Consider the following 17,988-nt stretch of genomic DNA (forward strand, 5'->3'; position numbering starts at 1 on the left):
TGAGGAGTGAGCACCCCACTGCCACAATTCCGAACTCGTGATGTTGCAGCATAGGCATCCAACAGCACCCACCCTTGGACACCACTACCCTCCAGCAGCCACACTCTGCTGTCCCAGGGACACGATCCTGTGCAAACTGTCCCCATGGCTGGCGTGAGCTCTTCATGTCTCTGAGCTGTCAATACCACTGGCTCCCAACTCAGAGATTAGAACAAACTCACCGGCCTGCAGAACCCAGACCCTAACTGCAAAGGATGCTGGGAAAGCAAGCCTTTGTATTTCCAACTTCCCCCATGGGTGGTAGACTCTGCTGCCCACCAAGTCTTGTAAGGAAGGAAATATTCCAAGCACATAAGGGTGGTGGTGATGGGGTGGGGGTGGGGGATCCAAAGGAATGACAGTGGGATAAAAGGGCTCTAGGCCCTCAAGAAAGTAAAATGCATGGATAAGAGGGAGGAAGTCTGCCAAGTTTTATTTATATTTTTCTGTATGTTTTAAATGTTTCATATCAAAACTGAAGACCCCTACTTGGACACCAAAAAAAAACTACACAATCTGGCCTTGCACTACACAAAAAACCTACCTAGGTCATGGCACCTGACGTTGACTTTAGCAGCCCCCGGGCCATTTAGAAACCTGATTATAGAAAAAGAAATTTCTCATTTTCACCTGGGTTGCTTTTAGATGAAATAAGATGCCAAGTACCATTGGGTTTGGCTGAGACTAACTACAGAGAAGAACTTACAAATAGTTAGTTTGAAGGCAGTACACAGCCAGCTGCAGACAGGTCCTCCCAATTTGACTTACTCACTGAGAAAGTGGAAGAAGAAAGAAGCAATTAACACTAAAGATAAAGATCTATTTAAAATGATGGGTATATTTATAACTCACACATATCCAGACACTCTGTGGGTGGAGGCATGTACAGACATATGTCTGTGGTCAGACTGAGAGGAATCCACGGACACGTGAGAAGCAAATAAGATTTGTAAGAAATGAGACTCTATAAATGATGTTTGAACTATTAAAGATAATTCCAAGGTCCCTGATCTCAAAGTTGACCTACAATAAAATACAATCTGTTGCTAGAGTTGTTCTGCACAAATAACATTAGTTTTGAATTTAAACATTTATATTTTAGGGTCGCTACTTTTTTTTTTTTTTTGGCTTGGTTTAAGCTGGTGGCATGTCTTTAGGTTCTTCCACTGAGTCCACTCATATTCATATACCTACTCAAACAAGGAGGACAATCTGAGGCAATCTGGCTGGCTCAGTCAGAAGAGTGCATGACTTCAGATCTCAGGGTTATGGGTCCAAACCCCATGTTGGGTGTAGCGATTACTAAAAGAAATAAAGAAACTTAAAAAAAAAAAAAAGGACAATCTGAGGTCTATAGTATTGATTTGTCAGAGAATTGATTTATCCTTGAAAAATACAAACCATGGAAAAAGGCAAAATGAAGTTACATTAATCAGAGAGAGACTATAAGGTGGAAGGAGACTGAATGGAGGTCTCCAAATATCCAGAAAGAGCCTCACAGGGGTTCTGGTTGGCTGGTTTTTCCTTCTACCAGGAAAGATTCAGCAAAATGGGCCTAAACTACAAATGAAGGATGTATAGTAAGTAGAGGAAGAGTGGTGTCATCATAAGGATAGTTAACCACTAGAATGAGTGACAACAAAACTAGAGAACTTCTCTTGAGATTTTAAAAATAAAAAATCAAAGTATCAAAGATTTGACCTAACAACCAATACATAGAACCTCCACAGAGAAATATATGAAAATCTATTAAATATTCCAAAAGAAGACTTATTACATAAATGAAGAAATACAGAGGTTCAAAGAAAGGGCAAGCTAACATTGCAATGATGTCAAATTTTCTCAAACTTCATCTGTAAAATTCATGCAATTCCAATAAAAAAATCCAACAGGATGTTTGAGACTTGAACTGACTCTAAAATTTACACAGTTAAGGAAATCTTGAAGTAGACACAAAGGACAAACACTCACTCGACCAGACACCACGGTATTATTAACAATGTGGGAACAAACAGACCCACACAAATGGACCATGAGACGCGTGTACCCATCTGGTAAGGGTGGTGTCCCAAGTTGGGCGGGGAGGATAACCTGTTTGTAGGTGGTCCCCACCTCACCCCTACACAAAGGTATTCTCCAGATAGACTAAAAACGTAGATGCAAAAGGAAACTATAAAATATAGAAACAAAGAGGAAAATGTAGGTATGAACTCAGTGCAGGGGGTTGGGGATGGATTTGTGAAGCAGCAGCCAGAAGAGAAACTGGCAGACTCGACCACATCGAAATGAAGAATTTCTGTTGCATGAAGGGCACCAAACGCAAAGTTAACAGAGGGTGATGGGCTGGGAAAAGAACTTTGCAATCTCTGGGGATTGGCATCTAGAATATGCACAAACTTCCAAACAACTAAAAATAATAAGAAAACATTTTTAAAGGCAATTTTAAAGTTTACAAAATGAGCAACAGTTGAGAAAACTTGTTCCCCAAAGAGGAAATCCAAATGCCTGAAAAGTACGTGAAGGACATGCTGGTCTCACTGGTAGCAGGGAACCCAAGGCAGCATGGTGTGTCACCACCTGGGGATGGACAAGTATACGTGGTACCTGTCCTTGCACACGGCCAGTGGCTAAGCAGCCATCAGGAGCAGGGAGCTAGCTGGCAACCATAAAAACACAGGGTTTCTGCAGATTGAAAGCACTCCATTTTTCAAAGAGATGTCTAAGGACATTTATTTAGCACTTTGCACTGGGGACCTATGGAAGGGGATGGATAGGGATGGGGATGAAGAAGAAAAGACTTTTTAAAAATAAACCAAACAGAAGTGAGGCCTAGCACTGATGGGTGAGAGTCTTATGGAAAGTGCTCCTTCAGGGTTCTGGTGCGGGGTCCTGTCATGTGCAGATATTGTCATGAACCATCCAAAGCTCACCTCTCATTGCAAATCCTGGCATGCTGTATGTTACATTTGGCTGTACATAAAAAGTGCTAGAGTTCCATCCAAAACATATACTTTAAATATAAAAATCAGAAGACATCCAGTACTTCTCAAGGGCAGTGTTAAAAGTCCAGTGTTGACAGACCGCTCCAGCCAGAATAATGAAGCACGAAATGGAATTCTCCATGTTCCCCCTGAGATGGGGTGGGGAGGGGAAGGGTGTTCCTGTAGGACAGTGGGCACTTTTTCCTATTACAAAGTGATTATTCTAGTTTAGGTTCCGGCATAATGACCCCACGATTAAGGGGCAAGAAAGAGGGAGGATATGGAGTAAGGAGTGAGTTAGCATAAAAATATCTTGTATTTTATCAGCTTGGAAACAGGTGTGAAAACAGCCCACCCAGATCTGCACAGACATTTCTCCGAAGAAGATCTACAAAAGACAGTAAACACATGAGAAGATGCTCAATATCGTCATTAGTCATTAGAGAAATGCAACTCAAACCCCCAATGAGATACTGCTTCATGCCCACCAGTATGGCTATAATTAAAAAGAGAAAAAGAAAAGAAAAAGGGAAAAAGAGAAAAAGGGAATAACAAATGGTAGAGAGGATGTGGAGAAATAGGACACCTCATCTATTGCTCAGGGGAATGTAAAATGGTGCAGCCAATCTGGAAAACAGTCTAGTAGTTCCTCAAAATGTTAAACACAGAATTACCATGTGACTCAGAAACTCTACTCCTACATATATACCCAAGGGAAATTAAAACGGATGTCCACACAAAAACTTGCACATGAATGTACACAGCAGCATTGTTCATAATGGCCAGAAAGTAGAAACAACCCAATTGTTCATCAGCTGACAAATGAATAAAAAAATGTGGTATATCCATATAATGGAACAGTATTCAGCCATTAAAAAAAAGAAATACACATACCACGACGAGAATGAACCTTGAAACATGCTAAGTAAAAGAAGCCAGACAGAAAAGTCCACGTTATATAATCCCATTTATATGAAATGTCCAGAAAGTAGCTTGGGGGTTGCCAGGTGCTGGGGCAGTTGGGTTGAGGGTGGGGAGATGATTGCTAAAGCATATAGAGTTTCCTCCTGGGGTGATGAAAATGTTCTAGAATAGTGGTGAGGGCTGCACAACTTTGTGCATATACCAAAACCCACTGAACTGTACGCTTTAGAAGGGTGAAATATATGGTATGTAAATTATATCGCAATTTTAAAAATCCAGCACCCCGAAAGCCCCACATTTCTGACTTCACCGGATGATAGAATAGGATGATTTCCTCAGTATCGGCTGGGACCCACTCCAGGGAGTACTCCCCAATTTAACTTGGCTTTTCATGTTTTTCAGATATAAAAAGTCTAGGAAATCTTCAAGTTTATGGATTCTCCGCCTTTGATCATAAAAGATTTTGGGCTCCAAGTAATTCTTCCTGGGTTTGACTTTTTGCTCCACGTGCACCAACCATGTGACCTTGAACAAGTTTACTTAAATTCTTTAAGATAAGTTTCTGTACATGTAAGGTGGGGATACTTTACCTAGCTCACTGGGATGGTGTGAAGATAAAAGGCTTAGCAATAGCACTTGGGGCAAAGTAAACATTCAATAAATGTCAGTGGTGGTTTCTTCTTTCCACAAATCCCTGAGTGTTATCATGTTGAAAGTAGGCCGTACTACAGTCTAGGAGTGCAGACGACATCGCACAGGCAATTATAACAGAATGACGGCTTTGGAGGGGAACACAGGCCAACAGGGGAGCCTGCTGCTACAGTGCTTACCAATACAAGGCAAGGAGAGCTGAATTTGAGTGGACTTCATGGTGGTCCCTCTGATTCTCACCTTTCCCCAGCACTTCTAAAGGGCACTAAATTCTAAAGGGCAGACAGACTCGTGTGTCACCATCACTTGCAGCCAAGGGCAAGCAAGGAACTCGGCAAAGTGGAACTACTGCCTTGGCAGCATGAGTAAAAGGTTTGGGGTGACTGCTACATTTCAGAAGAAAACCAAGGATTGGCAAGTTGCAAAGAGAGAAGTTCAAGGATCTCAGCCCTGAACTGGTCCACGCTGACTGTGGCTGGCAAGAAAAGCTTCCCTCTTGTCGGGCAGAGTGTCACTCTAGGACTATCTAGCATTTAAACTGTTAAACAAGTATCTTGAATCATCATCTTTCCAGGTTTTACCTGAGAAACAGATTCTTCACAAAGAGCCAAGAAGGAATCCCTGGGCGATTTTTCTTACATCATTTTGTTATGGGTTGAATTGTGTCCCCAAAAGCCATACACTGAAGTCCAAACCCCCAAAATGTGACTGCATTTGGAGACAGGGTCTCTAAAGAGGTAATGAAGGTAAAAGAAACCCATTAGAGTGGCTCCAATCCAATATGACTTGTGTCCTTTTAAGAAGAGGAAATTTGATTGGGGCACCTGGGTGGCTCAGTCAGTTAACCATCCAACTCGATCTTGGCTCAGGTCTTGATCTCATGGTCATGAGTTTGAGCCCTGTGTTAGGCTCCTGGGTGTGGAGCCTACTTCAAAAAAAAGAAAAAAAAGAAAAGAAAAGAAGAAAGAAAGAGAAAAAGAAGAAGAAGAAAAGGAAATCTGGATATACACAGGTACTGAAGGATAACCATTTGAAACACAGTGAGAAGATGGTCCTCTACAAGCCAAGGAGAAAGGCCTCAGGAAAACAAATAAAACTAACAAACAAAAACCCTGTCAACACCTCAGTTTTGGACCTACAGCCTCCAGAAGTGTGAGAAAATTAATTTCTGTTCTTTAGGTCACCAAGTCTGCGGCACTTTGTTAGGACAGCTGTAGCAAACAAGACACATCTTATCCGTGGGAGCAATTGCTTTTCCTTCTTGGAATTGAAAGGCATTTGGCAGATATAGTGATCATTTTCCCTCTCTAGAAATAACCTAAGGAATGGAAGAGACTTTTATGTTTTAGAAGAAGTGTATATATTTAAATATGTAACCTTTACTAGGTACAATCAATAAATAAGAATACCACAGCTGTTTGATGAACGCAAGCATTGCATTTGAAATCAGTGGTTATGGGTGATCTTACAATCATCTCTTGGTCTCCATATTGTTTAACTCTTTTTTCCCCCAAAGATCTATTTGGTTTTGTTAATCAGCCTATGAATCGGGCAGGATCCTATCTAGCATGTAGAGGGGAGTTCCCATCATCTAGTTTGGTAGATCAGGGACAAGAAATGCCTGGTTTTCATAGATTTGATAAATAGTTGTAAATGGTAACATTTTAAACAAACATCTTATAATCTCAGAAGCTCTTTAATTAAATTTACCCCAAAGTTTAAAAGATAGCAGCATCTTCTATTTCTATGTCAAAACTGGTAACAGTATTTAACTAGTTGCATTTTTATTAGAAATGTTGGTTTATTAGTAATGTTGGATAACAGTCACATCATTGAAGACCACAAATCAACCTCAAACAGTCTTGCCCAGCATTTAACTGAGTTGAGCATGTGTGTACATGCTGAATACAATGGTCTCCGGTATAGTTTCATATGGACATGGATTCAACATTAACGAAAAATCAAACCTGAAAACTGAATTTGGAACAGTTAAAAAAGAAGGTGCAGAGTGACACACTTGGGGAGGTACTTTATAAGGTACTTTCCCTAGTCCAGTCCACTTGCTTAAATCCCTCCCAGTTTACTGTTATTCACGAATGTCATACGCAGCCCATCTATGTTACTGGAGAAAATGCTGCCTAAGATAGGTCTTAACTCAAACAAGTAAACAACAACAAAAAGCTCATTACTTCTTCACCTCTTTTATTTCTAAAAGTTGCAGGATATTTGGGGGGGGGGTAGTTGGGTTTTGGGACAGTGAGCCCTGACCTTATAATTGGTTATAATTTTTGAGTCAATCTTCTAGAGAAAATAATAGTGGGTCGGTAACAGTCTGCTGTTACCGCCAGAGGTCTGCAATACACATATACGGCAAATATTGTCCTTAGACTCTATAAATAATATTATTTGGGCCCAGGTGCCCAGATACCAGCATTTTTCAAGACACCATAGATGTTCTCCTAACCAACCTCTACTCGGGGACCCAGAAGACTATCCTCAGTCCCTTCAGAAAACACGCAGAGGGATGGATGCCCATGGTACACAGAGTCCTCCTGAACAGATCAGCTGTCCATCATGTGCTTACCCAGGGTCAGCTGTATCTGTTCCCGGATTTGTTTATGTCAGTTGTACATGCTACCGTGGTCTCCTGGAATGTAACCTCAACAGATGAAATAGGAATGTGAGCAGAAACAGAAGTAGTTTTTTGAAGAAAACTGAGAAAAATTCTTGAGAAGTTTCTATAAAAGCAAGTTATTTAAAGAAACTGTTGTCTTAATAGGTGTGGGCAAGACCATTGTAAAAGACTGACAAGTTGTAAAAATATAGTATCTTGCACTCAGACGACGTTGCAGATATCCTCGCTCCACTCTGAAGAAACAAGGACGAGATACACCCACAGATATCATTATAGATCCGCATACTTATGAAAGATCATGACCTAGGGAACTCAAACCAAGTTGTTAGGAGAACATCTAGTCCAGTCGCAGGTATGCAGGCTAGGGCGGTGAATAAAGACAAGCACATGGAAGAGCATGAGTGAGCTCAGAGTAGCTTTTATCATCAAACTTTGGGGTTTAATTGCTTGGGCTACATAGTCCAAGCTCCACCACTTAAAAGCTGTGTGACCTTGGGGAAAATTACTCAGCTTCTCTGAGCCATCTCTCTGTAGCTGTACCAGCGGGCTAATGGTGATGCCCACTTGTGAAGCGACTGGGCTCTGGGCCTCGGCTGCAGGAATGATCAATGTTAACTGCCATTATTTCTGTTTTTAGTACAACTACTTTCTCCACGAGGACACTGAAAATACAACCACCACTGGGTGGTGGGAGCGACCTGCAGTATTTTGCTGTTTTTTTTTTTAAATGGGTCTTCAAATTAAAAATGAATGGGAGCCACTTTGTAAAGAACTGATCAGTAAAGCAACGCAGTGGCCAGACACTGCAGAGGCTGCCCACCGAGCAAGGAAGGCCAGAGCCCTGAGTCTACTGGCAGATGAGTCCACAGCCCAATGCCAATCATTGCTACTTCAAGGCCAGCAGAATGTTTACTTTTTCGTCGTCTAAGAAAATGAAGACTGCAAAACATTATAAGTCAGGCTGAATTTGCTTATCAAAAATACATTCTAAAGAAGTTGGTTTATTTTTTTTCCTTACAGAGTATTATATCAGTATTTTTTTTAGATCAGTATTTTTTAAAAAACAACAATCCATCCGAGACCTCCTGCTTCAAAAGACACTGTGCTTTTAGCACAAGCTAAGAAAGACCAAGTACGGCTTTCATCTAGCAACTTTTGGGCGAGCAAACAGGATTCAGATCCCTGGAACATGACAAAACCGCACTCCAAATGCACGCAGCTTTCAACGTGGCAACATGAACAACATTCCCTTGGCTGCGGCACTGCATTTCGGGAGTTTACAGTGGCCTCTAGATAAAACAACTGAAGGCCCAGCTTAACAGCTTAATCAGGTAATGGCTGAACCAAAATAGAATTCGCAGGAAATAGGACTGTTGGAAACAAATGACAAAGCAACATAGGTAGAGGCAGCTCTGCTCAGGAAAGAAAACCCAAGGGTTTCTTTATCCAGCAGTTTGGTAGAAGAATTCAAGACTTTTCTTTACAATGAAACATTTACTCTGAGTATACCTCCCCAGGGTTCCTCTCCAGCTGTTTGGCAGCTGCCAATCAAAATATTACAATAAGAGCTGCTGGCCGGACCATGCCTGCATATGGTCACAGCAACAGGGTCAGGCAGCTTTTGAGGTTCCTAAAAATTTGCTGAGGACTACATGCCTAGAGGTAGAGGGGGGCATTTCTGTGGCACCTGCTGGATGTTTTGACACCAGCTGTCACTGGTGTGAAATTTCCACTCAACTATACATCACTACCCTCACTACCCTCACATCAAATTTTAGTGAAATGCATCATTTTGTTATTGGCAGAGATCATTATTGAGGAACTCTGAGATAAAACCTTTTGTAAAGTAGGGTAATTTTGAGATAAAAATAACACACTGCAAATAACACCTACCTCAATACTATTCTCTACTGTGAGGCACTGTTCACGGAAACCTGCTGTGCTCCCTGCCTGAATATTTCAGATTATAAGCCTGGGCGCTGAGCCAGCCTGGACCCCTGAGCGTCAGGAACTGCAGGGGGCTGCTGACTTTCACCCTGCTCTTACCGCTCAGATCCCACTGTCCTCTCCACATTAGCTCCCTCCCAACCACCTGACCTGGTCCTATCCTTCCCCTACAGGAGGACTGCACACACCTCGGGAGCCCGGCAGACAGGTACCACATCCCTGTGCATAAGCTTCACCTCCTCCCTCACAGCCCATGGCACGCGGCTAAGTACCAGCAGATGTGTCCCTATGTCAGATTGTGAGCTCCTTGAGGACAGGGTAGGCTTTCCCTGGGTCCCTAACATCCCTGAAGAGGACGTCAGGAGGGGGTGCTCTCAACCAATGATGAACTAAATTTAAGTGTCTTTTAATAGAAATAGTTACCCCAAACCCCCCCCCCAGATATGCCATTGCTACACGTACCATTGATACTAAAACTAAAGTGGCCCCATCAGACAGCTGGTCTGCACAGAGGATAGACCACAAGGCCTCTTCCTCCAACCACTATGGACCCAGACCCTCCCGGTCCAGAAGGGGCACTGTGGACCCGTCCAGAGTGAGGCAAGAAGAGAGGGCAGCGGTCAGGCCGGCAAGTTGCATCATGTCAATGTAACGCAGAGGCGTGTGGGCTAGCCCAGGATTCCTTAACCACCTCCTGCCTTCTAGGAATCCACATGGTTAATCCCCACAGCACCCAAAACACAGGCATGGCTTTCCAGTCTTTGCCGCTAAAGGATGCTCTCACCTCCACCCACTCGCCCTTCCCCCCACTCCCTATCCTTGGTAGCCTTTACTCAACTTTCTCAAATTGTACCCTCTACCCAACTTCCAGGACCTGCTCCAAGCACTCCCCTCCAATGCTCCCAGCAGCTAGAACAGCCTGGTAACAGGTAAATCATCAACTTTTGCATCAAAGTTTGCAACTGTGACCTCCTCCTGCTAAAATAAGAGCCCTAGAGGCCCCAGCCATCTGGCTCTGCCCCCTGTTCCCCCACCCCCCACTATACACCACTTTTTCTATGCCTGGGTCCTTTACATCCATCAGCTTTAGCTGAGGCCTTCCTTGACCCACATCCACCTCAGCGGGCTTCTCTTCAACTCACCTCCATCCCCCCTCAGCATTCACCACTGTTATGGGTTGACTTGTCCATCTCCCCACCTAATATGATAGGAGGGACTGTGTCTCGTTATCAGGAGTCTGACACAGAACCCAGTACCTAGTGAGAGTTCAAAAGATATATCTGTTGAATGAATATATAATAGAGGAATGAATATCCCCTGGGAGAAACAATACTATCAGACCTCCAAAATCAGATCCCAAATGAGCCCATCTTTCTTGTAGGATAAACATCTTTTCCTTTGGTTTAAAAAAAAAAAAAAAAAAAAAAGCCTGCCTTGTGCACACACCAGGACTTCCCTCCATTCACACTATCTTCTCTTATTAATCCACAGAAGTCTTATTACCGACCACCTTTCTCTCTGGAAACCACCCAGAGCTCCTTGGCTCACAAAACCGGAACTCTACCTTGGAGATGAGCCAAGGTCATAGACTCACATTTGAGGGGCCGGGTGGAGAGGCCCTGACACCTTCTGGATTGCTCTACCTCTGACCATAAGCCCTGTCCTTCAGAGGAAGAAAAACAGGAAAGGAGCAGAGGCCTCCAGGGGCCTGCCTTAGCCCAAGGAGTCTGGGTGAAGCCCTGATGCCTGGCCAGCTAAGACCCAAGACAGGGAGGGAACAGCAGGTGGGCCAAGGGTCAGTCAAAGGACACGGTGTTTGGGAAGAGACACTTCCACTCCCCCTCTAAAATCAGACAAAGCCTGGCTCCAGATCCTGACTCCAATCTACATTTCTGAAGGCCACATAGATGCCATTTCATCTCTCTGAGCCTCAGTTTCCACAGTCAAAACAGTTTTCGTAATTTCTACTTTAAGAGGGCTGCTGGCCGTTTTGCCTTAGATGTTATGTCTGGCTGCATCTACCCACCGTTCAGTCTCCCAAGATAAATTCATTATTCATATGGGAAAAATACAACCAGAAATCAATCACACTCAGTGACTCCCCCGCCACCCCCCCACCCCCGCTCCTGAAAATCTGGGTTTCTCAGACTATTTTGAGGTTGAGCCACACAAGCTGATTCACGTTTACTTAAGTTAAATAACAGGCCAGGCTGACTCCTGGATTTAGCATACACATGTACACAGCAGCTACTCAACATGGATTTTTCAATGGATGAATCAAACAACAAGATAGCTTGTGTCTACATTGATCCTACTAATCAAGTCTGATCAACTAAAATCCCATTTCTCACAATCAGTGTGCATTGCCAGGCACTAATTCACCTTGTGCTTTGATACTGCTGACAGACATGTAGCAAGAAAACAGATTGAGATCATTATAAGGCCAAAGACTTCGACACGTTCCCTTCTGAAAGAGGCCATGGGGAAAATGTGCGAGTGGGATATTAAACCTCTTTATTTATTTATTTTTTTGGAGATTGTCAAAGTCAGCTCCACTGGGGCTTATTCTTCCATAAACCAAAGGGACTTTTCAAAATAGAACAACTACTCAGCAAAAACCGAAAATTAAAAATTAATCTTCATTCCATATGTGGGCTGTCACCAAATTTTGCAAGGATGTTTAGCAGAAGCATTCCTCTTTTTGTCTTGCTCCATAAACACTGAACAAGGAGTAACATTGCCCAAGACTGAGGCTTGGCAAAGGAATCTGATGAAACTCGTCAGCTCTGTGCCACAGGGTGATGTCCTTGAAGGCTCCTGGTGCTCATAGGATTATCTAGTTTTCTGCTGTCCTACCTCGGTCTTCATGCAAAACACCGTTTCTTGTAGCTCACACACGCTGGTCTACCCAGCAGCATCTCAGGGCGAGAAAGGACTCTAACCATTAGAGTCCCACACTGGCACCCTTTAGGCTAAGAAAACATACCTACTAAAGCAAACCCACAGAAAGGAAAATAAAGAGCCAGCTCTTCCTTTTACAAAAGAAGTATTTCTTTTTTTGAAGGGTTTTTTTCTTCCTTTCATTAGTTACATTTAACAGATGGAAAAACTGAGACTTGGAAAGGTTAAGGAATTTCACCGAATTTACACAGAAAAGGTGGAGTCAAGGCATCCATTAAAAGGCCTTTACAGTGGATTTATTTTCTTAAATGTGACTAGCACACAAACTGGCCAGTGCCCTTGATTGGGCAGAGGGTCGGATGCCTGAACAAGAGGTAGGATGAAGGTGGCTTGCTTACAGAACACTGCATGCTCGCAAAGAGCATGGGATTAAAGTCAGAAGGTCTGGGTCCTATTCCCAGCTGAGTCTCTAATGAGCTACAGGACAAATTATTTAACGTCTTTAGTTTTAGTTTCCTCGCCCAGAGATGCAGAATCATTAATAAGAACAAGCATTACCTACTTCCCGGGTTAATGCGGAAACCAAATGCATATGGAAGTATTAGAAAGTATGAAGGATACTTGGATGATAAACACACATGTACAAAAATAAGAACCGCCTAGAAAATTACCAGCATCCATTCTTGCTCAAACTAAATGTATTTCCTCTTACTAATAAGGGGATCAATTGGAATGCGAGAGATGTTTGTGAATCAGGATGAACACACAGCTCTCGGAGAATGTGCACTGTCGTTCTGGGGACATGTGACCCACTGTGTAACAGCCAGCCATCTTTTGGTGCCCAAGGACAGTCACACAGACAAATGGATCTGCTCCAGCTTGACAGGGGATCAAGCCCTAAGCCTATTACTGTATGTTTACCAGACCCTAATAAGATGCTAGGAGTCCTAGAACACTCTGAGCACATTGTGAACAGGCAAAAGAAACCACCAACCCACAGGACAACACACGTGGCCAAGGGTGAGAAATGTGATAGGGACATAGGTCACATTCCTGGTTACTTACAGGTGTTCCCTTCTACATCCTACTAGGTCCAGGTAAGTTCTTCTAGCACTCTCGCCAGAGTTAAATGTCTTCAACAAATCATCATCCCTCCAGGAAATCCAAAAAAGAAACACCAAGACAAATCCTAACTCCGTGCTGGACAGGAGTCGCTAGTGCTTTTCTCAGCCTGCCCTTGGCTGACCCAAGTCTACACTGCAGAGCTGAACCTGCTCTGAGGCCAACTGTGCCCTGCCCTTTCTCCCGTTTCCTACCCTTCACATTCATCTACCCTAGAAGTGGAATACATCCCTCGAACTCTGGCCAGAAAGAGCATCATGAGGTTGAACAACCACAGAGATGATCAGAAGAACCAAAGAAAACATAGTACCTGGAAAGCTCTGCATGGATTCATGGATCCTGTCAGAAAAGCCAGTACAGGAGAAGGTGCTTTACAGAGCAAGCCACAGGGACAGCTGATTGCCCAATACACAGTACAATGGGGCTCAAACTTCAGTGTGTATTGGAACCACCCAGAGAATGCATGAAAACACAGAGACCCAGGGTCTCTAAGTCAGTAGCTGATGCTGATGCTGGTCCAGACACCACACTTGAAAAATCACTGTCACAGTAAATGGGCAAGAGCGGCCGGTCTGCTGTTCCCCCCTGGGGCAACTTCAGATCCTGATTCATCCCCCTTGCCCCCCAAATTAAGCCTTAAGAAAACTCAGGAATAGGAATTAAACAGCCATCTCTCCTCCCCCTCCCTTCCCTCTCCCATACATGCACCTATGCTGCTATGGATGAAGAGAGCAATTATTAAGCCATTCTGGATAAATACCACCGAGTGCTCAGTCTAGTTCTCACCTGTATACAAGATGATTTTGCAAAAGGAGTGAGTTACAGCGCAAAACAGAGGACACCGCAGCACAGGAGGAGTGCCCAGGAGCTCCCCCGGTCCAGTGCTCTGACCTGTGATGACAGTGTGCCACGGGACAGAGCCAGAGAAACGGTGTGACCTGGTTTATTCCTCACTAATTTATCCTGATGCTCTGCCACAGTGCACCGTGACTGTCCGCGGAGAACTCACTTCAGGTCACTAGCCGGCTGCCCCGCCAGGCTCACCGACAGCCCAGTGCAAAGGAAAGTAGCTAGTGGCCGCACACACACTCCAGCTCTGGCAGGTGGCATAGCACAGTCCCTCAAGACCAGGATCAGAGGATTTCTGACCCAGAAGAGACCACTATAAAGACTTCTTTCCTTCCCAAAGCTGATTGCATTATATACTACACTGTTTTACTAACAGCAGGAGTTACTGCTACAATAATATTGTTTTGTTTTATGGGGGGGGGGGGCGGTCAACAGAAGTTCCTACAGAGAGCAGTGTTGTGCATAATGTAAACATGCTGAGATAAGAGCCCTTCCTACAAGTCAGGAGCCCTTCCTTCCCCTGTGGTTCAGATGGGAAAATCTGGCCAATATTCACCACATGTCAGCCTGACCCTTCCTGGCTACAGGACACGAGAGGTTACATACATTTGGGGCTGCAATTGTGGACCTGAACACCAACTTCAGGCTAAATAAGGAAAAAGAATGAGGAGTGATTCATTCACAGCATTTTGGTGAATATACACAGTGTATGTGTTTGCAAATACCTGGCCTTTCAGATGATTTTGTGCATACAAATAGGCATATTTGGTGAAACAAATGTGACTTTCCCTCTCATTAAAAAAAAAAAAAAATCCAACTAGCTCTTTCTCATGTGCAGAATTGTGCAAGAGTTCCCAGACTCTGCACGCCTGATCTGATATAAACCGCATGAAGTCTTCTGAGTCAAACAACGATCTCCAAAGCAATAACACCAACATAATCTCCACATACCCCCAAATTATGAACTGATCTCAGATATGCCACGTTCAAGATACGGGCCACGAGCCCCAATGGCTTCAGAATTCAGGAAATTCTGAAGCAGGAGAGCTCAGCCACAGGTGACAATATTAGCTGGGGCCTCAAGAACACTGCTTAAATAATCTTGCCCCCTCCCTACCCCCGATTAAAAGCCCACTCGTTTGCATGCGCAGATGAGGCCGTGCAAGAACTGCCTTTGCAGCCAACACCCCCGGTGGGCTCCTGTCCTCACCTGTTTTCCAGGAGTGTCATGCACACCACTTCTCGCACCCCGGGGTTGTTGGCCTTCTCCACTGAGCAGCCCTGCACATTCCAGGTGGCCAGCCTCAGCACGGGCCGCCCATCCCTCGTGCCTCCAAAGGCCTCTACGGAAGGGCGGGTGGAGATAATCTGGGTGGGCCCCCCCGGCGGCAGGTCCAGGTCCTCACTCTGCAGGCTCAGCGAGGTCGGGCTGGGGTGAGGCTTGGCGGTGAAGGTCAGGCCCCCGTTGGTGTGCGTGGACGGGGGCCTGGACCGCTCTGCAAACACCTGGTGTCGGATCCTGTCCAGGAAGGCTGCATTGATGCCGCCCATCCTCACCAGGTCCTCCACGCTGCGGAAGGGCCCGTGCTCGCGGCGGTAGTCCACGATGCTGACAGCCATCTTCTCCGTGAGGCCTCGAATGCTCATGAGCTGCGCCGGGGTGGCCGTGTTGATGTTGACACGCGGCGTGAGCGGCACGGCGGTGGCGAGGTGGTGAGGCTGCTGCTCGGCCAGCAGGTCCCGCCGCAGGGAGCTGGGCGAGTGCTGCGCAGAGCTGCCCTTGCTGCTCACGCAGATCTCAAACTTGACCTGCTCCAGTTTGGTGGCGCCCACGCCGCTGACCAGCGCCAGGTCCTCCACCTTCTTGAAGCCACCGATGTACTCGCGGTACTCCACGATGCTGCGTGCCACGGCGCGGGTCACGCCGGGCAGGGTCATCAGCTCCTCCTCGGTGGCCGTGTTGATGTTGAGCCGCTCCTGGTTCACCAGGATGTTGCTGAAGTTGCAGGCCGCGCTGAACTTGCGGTTATGCGACAGGTCCGAGGGGTCCCGCGGTATGGAGCGGTGGCAGCCCAGCGTGCTCCCCATGCCGGCGGGCCTCGGGCCCGGGAAGGCCTCGCCGCCGCGGAGAACCGAACCCCTGGCCTGGCGAGGCGGGGAAGCCCGACGGACCTTTACTGGCCCGGAAGGAGGGAGGGGGCGCGCAGGATGCAGGGAACCAAACGGTCACCAAAGACAAACACTAAATCTCCATGCCCAGGGTGTCCCAAAGCGCCTTTCACCTGGCCACCTGGAAAACAAATTAATAAACACACAAATCGATTGGATCAGTTGATCAGTTTGCATTAGCACTCCCTAGCCAGAGCAGGAGTTCGCAGCCAGGAGTCCGTGAACTCCTGCACACACACAGCCAGGCCGGCCCGCATGGATTCTCCCCTGCAGAGCTCCGGCTTCTGTCACATGACGCCCCCAAAAGCGCTCCGAGCCGCTTCTCTTGGAAAGAGACCTCGGCAGCCCCGTCTCCGGTCCGGCCTCTCTCACCTCTCGCGGCGATGCGGCCGTCCCCCCCCAGGTCGCCCCCCCCCCCCGGGCGCAGCTCCCACGCCCACCCCTCCTCCTGACCCTCGGCGCCACCTGCAACTTGGGAGGCCCGTCCCGACCCGTGCAGGTACCGAGAGGGGCTTGACCCCGCCAGACCCGCCGCCGGTCCCCGCGCCCCACCTCTCCGCGGCTCCCCCGGGGCGTCCTTCCACCTGCGGCTCCGGAGCCTGAGCCCAGCCCAGGACCCGCGGGCCCCCCGCCTCCGGGGCTGGTGCCCGCGCGTGCGGGTCGGCGGCGGGGCCCCCGGGGACGCGCGTCCGCGGCTCCTTCCTCGGGAGAAACTCTCGGAGCCGCTCTCCGGAGCCGGCGGGGGCTGCAGCGCGGCGCGGAGGCGGCGGCGGCGAGTCCCGAGGCTGCACCAGGACCTGCGGCGTCGCCGCAGCTGCGTGGATCGAGGCGAAAAGTCCTGCGCCCGAGTCGGGCGCGGGATCCGCCAGGACCGCGTCGGCGCCCAGCACCCGAGCCCCGGCTCCAGCTCGGCGTCCGTGTCGGAGCCAAAGTCCTGGCCGCGCCGCCCGCGCCTCCGCCGGCACCACGGCCACGCCTCCCCCGCGCGCGGCAACTCCTCCCGGGACTCCCGGGGAACGTGGGGGCGGGGCCCGGCGCCGACCCGAGCCCGGGAGCGCGGAGCCCGAGCGCGCTGGGGCGGGGCCCGGGAGGGCGGGGGCGGGGCCGCGGGGCGCGGGGGGCGGGGGCGGGGAAGGAATGCGGGAGCGCGGGGGCGGGGCCACGGGGCGCGGGGGCGGGGCCCGGGGAGGGTGGGGGCGGGGCCGGGAGGGCGGGGGCGGGGCCGGGAGGGCGGGGGGCGTGGCCCTGCTACCCGGGGGTGGGGAAGGAATGCGGGAGCGCGGGGGCGGGGCCAGGGCGGGAGGGGCGGGGGCCAAGGGGCGCGGGGGCGGGGCCGGCACGCGGGGGGCGGGGCCCCGCTACCCGGGGGGTGGCCGGAGCGCGTGGGGGTGGAGAAGGAATGCGGGAGCGCGGGGGCGGGGCCAGGGCGGGAGGGGCGGGGCCGCGGGGCGCGGAGGCGGGATTTAGGACCTGAGTGGGCGGGGCCGATGCTCCGGCTGCCGCGGCGGGTCACACCGAGGTTGCCCCAGGCCCTGCGGCTCGCGAGTGGGGGGTTGCTACGAGAGACCCCGGCCGGGATGTGTGGATCGGAGGGTGTTCAGGCTTGCCCGCGGCGAGCCCCACCAAGCTGCTTTACTGCAAGAAGAGCCCCAAAGAAGAGAGGGGCGCCCAGGGCGCAAACACTACCAGGCACCACCACCCCACCCCCCACCCCCGGCCTGAGTTTAGATCACCTTTGGGGCGTGAGGCAGGGTCTGGGCGCTCCTTGTG

The 17,988-nt window shown here is 48.1% G+C and overlaps 1 protein-coding gene across 1 annotated transcript in view; it reads right to left on the reverse strand.

The window, feature by feature from the left end:
- EEPD1 (endonuclease/exonuclease/phosphatase family domain containing 1) overlaps window positions 1-17,156 on the reverse strand; it is a 109,632-nt gene extending 92,476 nt beyond the window's left edge. Inside the window, exons 1-2 of the mRNA XM_077856209.1 lie at window positions 16,771-17,156; window positions 15,260-16,339 (exon numbers count right to left, since the gene is read on the reverse strand). Of these exons, the coding sequence (XP_077712335.1) occupies window positions 15,260-16,137 (878 nt within the window). The 5' untranslated portion in view covers window positions 16,138-16,339; window positions 16,771-17,156. The remainder of the gene's footprint in view (window positions 1-15,259; window positions 16,340-16,770) is intronic.
- Window positions 17,157-17,988: the final 832 nt, after the last annotated feature.

Source organism: Canis aureus, chromosome 18 (assembly GCF_053574225.1).
Source record: "Canis aureus isolate CA01 chromosome 18, VMU_Caureus_v.1.0, whole genome shotgun sequence".
NCBI classification, from domain to species: Eukaryota; Metazoa; Chordata; class Mammalia; order Carnivora; family Canidae; genus Canis; species Canis aureus.